This window comes from Gavialis gangeticus, unplaced genomic scaffold (assembly GCF_001723915.1).
Source record: "Gavialis gangeticus isolate Ggan-Ray unplaced genomic scaffold, GavGan_comp1, whole genome shotgun sequence".
NCBI lineage: Eukaryota > Metazoa > Chordata > Crocodylia > Gavialidae > Gavialis > Gavialis gangeticus.
Window position 1 is genome coordinate 6,513,301 of NW_017729013.1, and position 6,705 is coordinate 6,520,005.

Sequence of the window (6,705 nt, forward strand, 5' to 3'; positions counted from 1 at the left end):
CATAGAGGGGGAGGATCACCTCTTTTGACCTGCTTGAAATGCATCTGTGGATGCATGACAAGGTACGGTTGGCCTTCCTAACTGCCTCCCCACACTGCCGACCCATGTTCATCTTGGAGTCGATGACTCCAAGATCCTTTTCTGTCTCCGTGCTGAACCCCTGCAGGATACATCTGGGTGCTTCTTATAGCCTGAAGCATAGAAAGTAGCCTCCCTTAGTCAGCTGAGTAAAGGGAGCAAGAAGATCTGCCCAATCCCTCTCAAGCATGTGCAGCAAGGCTGGCTATAACAGATAGCTTTATGGGGTAGAGAGGGTAGGCATGGGGATGGGTACAAGTCAGAGCAGTAGCAAAAGAACAAAAAAACATAGTTGTTTCTATGAATCCAGAGATGGGTATGGTAGTTACATGTGTTAGTCTGAAGTCAGGCAAAAGGCAGGGTAGACTTGCATCTTACAGGCTAACAAAATCAGAGATGCATAAGCTTTTGTAAGCAGAGGCTTACTTCATCAGATGCTGTGAAGGGACTGCAGGAAGCAGAGCTTCAGTCCCTTCATAACGTCTGATGAAGTAAACCTGCTTACAAAAGCTTATGCATCTCTGATTTTATTAATCTGCAAGGTTCAAATTTACTCGGCTATCTTCTCTGAATATGTCAGGGTGGGAATACCAGGGAGGGAGGAGAACAGCTTAAAGGACAATGTTGATGCAAGAAAAGATGTGCATAAATGATTCATGAATAAATTTAGGCTGGAAATCAAAAGAATGTCTCTACCCTTCAGAGTTGCAAGGGTCTAAATCATCCTCAGAAAGAGCACGGTTGGGAGAAAGCAACTTAACCGGCTTGAAGGTGCAGCTTAATAAATTTCTTTAAAAGGATTATATGACATGGTTGATTTATGATAGCTGGGGACTGGACTCAGTGACCCAGAAGGCCCCTTCCAACCTAATGTCCTATATTCTTACAAAGGTCATTCTTCCAGGCTATTTCCTTGGTAGGTCCTAGTGCAGCAAAACTTAAAGAAAGAAATCCATTGTTTTGTCTCCCAGATATGCTTTTTTCCTCCTGTTTGTTCCTTTTGTCCAGTGCAGTTCTTTGGTGTTCCATAGATGAGCAGTTTCACGCACTTTTATAGTTTGGCTATATAATATGTTTCTTACAGAGCCTCCCTCTGGTGTCTCCTGCTTTGCAAATCCAGCGTTTTGTTGGAGTACCTCACTGAAACAGGCTTTGCCTCGTATCCTAGAGGGAGAAACTGGGGCACAGAGGCGTTAAAGGGCCTTTTCTAGAGTAATGTAAGGAATCCTGTGGCAGAGCTGGAATGGAACCCTGGCTGTAAGGCTCCTCTCCCATGCATTCAGCCCTGGCTGTGTTTTCCCTTTGCTATCCTGTGCTCTCTTCATGTATGTGTTTTTTTTCTTTTCTTTTTTTCCACCACAAAACGTTTTGGTTTTTGGCTCTGTAGGGATTTTTGTTGCTGTTTCACCCAAGCCAAGATCCCTCTCTTCTCATGTATATCATGCTGCTCTGCAGATCCTGGCCTGGTTTGAAGAAGGTGAAGAGACTACGACTGCATTTGTGGAGCCAGTTGTCATCATCATGATTCTCATAGCTAACGCTGTTGTGGGAGTGTGGCAGGTATGTCCTAGCTCTTGCCTCCTATTCTTTTCAGTTCCCTGGTGAATAATTGTGGGAGGGGAGCTATTTGCCAAGCTCCAGGAGCTGTGTAATTTTCATGAATGAAGCCCTGTTTCTTTAGCTGAAGCTTGTTATTTACTTTATGGTGGCTGGGTCTTCACTGCAGAGGTAACTTGAGTTCTCTTTACTTGGGGTAGGTTCTCTTAAGTCAGTGGTGGGCAAAATACGGCCTGGGGACCGGATCCAGCCTGCCAGGCTATTTTATCTGGCCTGCGGAGCCCCTAAAAAAATGTAGAAAATTAATATTTATTTGCTCCTAGCTGCCTGTCAAAGATGACAGGAGCCAGGGGCAGTAGGACCCAGAGGAAGCTGGTGGCAGAACCTAGCAGCAAGGCCTGCCCAGCTCTGCCCCTGCAACCAGAAACCCATGCTTAGCAGAGACTTCTGGCCTGAGACCATGGGGCTGTTCCTGCTTCCCGGAACCAGACAGAGAAATGTGGCCCTTAACAGCTTGCCAAAACTTGGGAGGTGGCCTTCCGCCCGAAATAATTGCCCACCCCGTCTTAAGTGATCCTGCATCAAATAAAAGCAAATGCGCTGTAGAACAGGAGTCAGCAGTGTTTTTGGGCAGAGTGCCAAAAATACCCACAGCCTCAATTTGTAAGATGTTGGTGCGCGAGAGGGATGGCAGGGGAACCACAAGGGGCCCGATTTCTTGTTGCGGCAGTGCAGCCCTAGCCCCTTCCCCGCTGTCTGTCCCGAGGCACGTGCGCCAAGCAACATGCCTTCATGCACCAGGCTCTGGCATCCATGCCAGGGATTGCTTACCCTTGCTGTAAAACAACACTAGTAGTCCAGAGAGGAATTGCTAACAGCTGCCAAGTTGTGCTCCGTTGAGCTTTAGTCCAGGCATATCCAACTGCTAAATGGCCAGGGGTCAAATACTCCCCAGGCTGCGCACCTGCAGGCTGTACCAGGGCAAGCCACAGGCCCCCTGGGCCTGCATGACATGTGAATACCCCCTTCCCCATTTGCTGCACCATGTACTTACACCTCTATCCCACACCTCCAGCACTGCACCACATGCCTGAACGGTACCTGGCTCACCCTCAGCTTTCCTAGTCACACTGCAGTGCCCTACCCTCTGGAGCAGGAGCAGGCAGTGAAAGCTAGAGGAGGGGAGAGATGGTGGGCGCTGAGCCCAGAGAGTCCAGCTACTCTTACAGCAGGAGCAGTGGTTGGGTAGGAGTCTGGCAGCTGCAGTGTAACCCCTGTGGCCACATGCAGCCCTCCTTTAGGCTAAGCCCCTTCTTAATCTAACCAGCTCCAGTTAAGAGCACACAGTAGTTGAGTTCAGGGGTTTTATACATGGATGAGACTTGAATTGGGGGCGGCACCTTCGAGTTATACCTCAACTTCAGCCCGTGGTGGAGACGTTTATGCAGCTGTCAAGACTGAAGATCAGAGAAAGCGGAGCATTTGGAGATTAGGAGCAGAAATTTCGGAAAACAAATTAGGAAACTAAATTGAGGCAGATAACAGTAACCTTTTAATTGCCAAATGGTGATTTTGAAATGAGCAGCCAGAGTCTGATGGGGGAAAAACTTTTTCCCTCTCACCAGTTCAGCTCCCCTGGTATTACCCATGAGTAGGGCATAGGCCTTGAGCTGGTGAATTTCACCCTGTAAAACCCGTTTTAAAAAAAAACAAAAAACCCTGTGAGAACTTTCAAGGATATAAAATGCCACTCTACATCAAAATAGTTAGAATGACATTCACTGCATTTAATCTTTATTTTGTCATCCCTTTAATCTCTCTTTGGCAATTTCCATAGTTTGGAGCTTAGGTTCCTGCACTTATTCACCACCTAGTTAAGCACCACTTAGCTCTTGGCAATAGCTGCATGCATTTTTCAACAAGCAAACTTTTTCCTAATGCTCCCACAGAGAAGTAATAGTCCTTGCCAGATACTTTCACTTGCCTAATTTTGTTCCCTGGAACATCTTGCAGTCTGACCTCCATCCTGATTTAAACCACTTATTCTGTGCAGTTCCAAGATCCTGTTGATACCTTTTTACATGGGTCCAAAATATTAATACTGCTTTACATATTCAGAACACTTTCCTTGCAGGAACCTTTAAAGTTGCTTCCACACGCTTGCTAACTTGAGCTCCACAATGGTAACACGTATGAACGAGTATTACCCATTTCATAGATATAGAAACTGAGACAGGAATGTAGCACAACGGGACTTAAAGCCAGAAATTCTGACTCCTAGCCATGTGCTGTAACCATTGCCAGTGTCTTTGATTTCATGTCTTTGTCTTTCCCACCTTTAAGGGTAGTAGCAAAGTTTAGCACTGTATGTATACTGCTTTGTTGTTCACAAACTCTTGTCCCTCCATGAAGTAAGTAAGTAAGTAGGGTTTGTGTGTGTGTGTGTGTTTGTTTTTTTTTCCCCTACCCCTATTCTCCTATGGAAAAAATGAGGTACAGCAAGGTTAATGTACTTCCAGTGCAAATCTGGCAAAGCCAGGCTCAAGATTTAAAAGATTCCAACTTCCTGTCCTTTGTTCTGACAAACTAGTTCATGATTCTGCCCAGCAGACAAATAGGGGGATGTTTGCTTATCAGCAACTACTCCCTCCAATGATACAATTGCCTGAAGTTCTGCTTCTTGCTGTATTTCCAGGAGAGAAATGCTGAGAGTGCTATTGAAGCCCTAAAAGAATATGAGCCAGAAATGGGAAAGGTGATACGCACTGACAAGAATGGAGTCCAGAGGATCCGGGCTCGTGATATTGTACCTGGGGATATCGTGGAAGTGGCAGGTAGGCGTAGCACAGAGGTCCACAGCCCCCTCTCTTTTTGGATATGCATTAGGGTACTGTTAGAGATTCTCTGGTGTTCTGAAGGCAAAGCAGCCTGTAGCTTTTGGCCAGGTACCTGCTGTGCCTCCTAGCCATGGGAGCAGTAGCGTAACTAGGGCAGGGCAAACATGGCACCAGCTATGAGGGACTGCCAGAACTGCCCTCCCCCCCAGGAGTCTTTGCCATGGCATGGGCAGCATGGGGGGGGGGGGGCTGCACCCATCAGTCTATATGGCATTCCCTACCCCTGGCCTCCCTGGGAAGTCTTTACCTAGGCAGTCATAGCCAGGTGTCCGCTATGGATGTATTGCGGTACCTTGCTCCTGTGTGCTTGGAAGCTGGGAACCAATGTGTAGCTGGTACAAGGTAAGCCCATGTTTCATGCCACTGGAGTTTCAGAAAACATTGGTTTAGAACGAAAGGCACAAGAAAACTACGTCGTCCTGCTTGCTGTGTGATTTTTGAACAGCGATGTTTGAGGCAGCTTTTTCTCCCTACGTAATGAGCTGAAACAGTAACTATGCACGGTTTTACGGTGGAATACCCAGCATTATGATGAGTATGGTTATGTGACGTGTTGTACTTTTTCTGCAAGGCTTGGCAGGAGACTCTGTTTGCTTCAAGGGTTATAGAGTAACAGCAGCCTCCATAAATCTATTTTGTGTAGGGGGGGAGGTTGGTTGTTAATCTGCAACCCCAATGTATCCTTTAATTTGTGTCTTTAAACTCAAAACGTGTTAGAGATGGGAAAGGAAATGCAAGGAAAGCAGTGATGCCAAAAGAAATCTCTGAGTGACACTGGCTGTCAATTTGGACACAATTTAGTAGTTGTAAATGGCACCAAAAATTGCTAATAGGATTGTGGCCTGCAGCCATCTAGGCATTGCGCCATGCAGCAGGGATGTGAAAGTCCTTCTCCACATGGCTCTTTTGAGATCACATCTGGAGCAATACTAGCACTTGGCTTTTAGGAAAGAGTGTCATTTTCAGTTTACAGTTGGGGAATCTGAGATTCAGAGTTGAAGTGAAGCTGGGGCTCCATCAGCTAGAGAGCAGGAACCAAACCCGTCCTTGGCGCAATTCTCTAGCAGCAATGGTATTGCACAAAAGAAGAGATTTTTGACCTAGCATTTCCCAAAGAACTGATTATTTGGAAGAGCTTCTAATTTTCCATGTAGATTTTCCTTCTGGTTAAATTGCTCCCCTGTCTCCCGATCAGTTATCCAAACAACACAAATGAAAGGCCAGCCCTGTGCACCTCTGAGTACGTCCTCACAAATGTGCAGACAATGCCAGCAAAGCAGTTACATGAGCTGTTTTTTTAATGTCTTAGGAAATGTTGCTTGTTCCATTTCTGTGGGCTGGAATCCTTGGTAACTTAGGTTTATTACTCATGGAAGATGAATAGCACTAGGGTGGGAGAAGCTGAGGGAAAAGCCTTGGTTTGCAAGCACCATGGAGACTTGTGCAGTTGCATCTGGGGTTGAGTTGCTTCCATCTGCATTCATTAATTTCATCATATGGCTTCTCCTTCCATTTCCTGCTTATGCAGCTCTTGAGCAAGAGAGGTCTTATGTTCATCTCTTCTTTGTTGGCTGAAGAAATCGCTGTTAAATAGATTTTTTTTTTTCCTGGCCATTGCAAAGAAATTGGAAAAGGAAATTAACTGCACCCAGAAAGTACAAGTTTGGCAGGGTCTATATCATACCGTTTACCCTTCTGCTTGTATCCTACTCTGTGGTCTCCCATTTCCCAAGCATCCTGCAAATACCCAAGTACTTTTGGTTTGGCCTTTGAGTACTTTTCTGCCCTACAGTGCTAGCTGTGGCCACCGTTGGACCTGTTCCTTCCCCCCACCCCCATATTTGCCTGAACTTCAGGATAACCTCTCAGGGCATGTCCACACATGCAAGCATGTGCACTTGCAGCAGCTCAAATAGAAGTGGTGAAAATTTGAGCCGTGGCTTTTTGCTTCGCGCATATGCTTGGACGTGCACTTTGTTATGGAGCAAATTGTGCCACTTGGGGCAAATAACCCTGCCTGGCTCCTCCTGGATCTTCAGCCAGGGGGAGCTAGAGCCTGGGGCCAGCACCTGTGCTGTCCCCAGCAGTATAAAAAGCCGCCCTGTCAAGTAGCTCAGGGCTACTAGCTCTCAGGAGCTTCGAGGGCCCAGCCAATTGGGAACACTACCCCTTG

The 6,705-nt window shown here is 46.5% G+C and overlaps 1 protein-coding gene across 3 annotated transcripts in view; it reads left to right on the forward strand.

The window, feature by feature from the left end:
- Positions 1–6,705, forward strand: part of ATP2A3 (ATPase sarcoplasmic/endoplasmic reticulum Ca2+ transporting 3) — a 124,699-nt gene that overhangs the window by 19,120 nt on the left and 98,874 nt on the right. For all 3 annotated transcript variants that reach the window (XM_019511428.1, XM_019511426.1, XM_019511427.1), the window contains 2 exons: positions 1,534–1,638; positions 4,331–4,469. In XM_019511428.1, coding sequence (XP_019366973.1) covers positions 1,600–1,638; positions 4,331–4,469 — 178 coding nt within the window. In that variant the 5' untranslated portion in view covers positions 1,534–1,599. The remainder of the gene's footprint in view (positions 1–1,533; positions 1,639–4,330; positions 4,470–6,705) is intronic.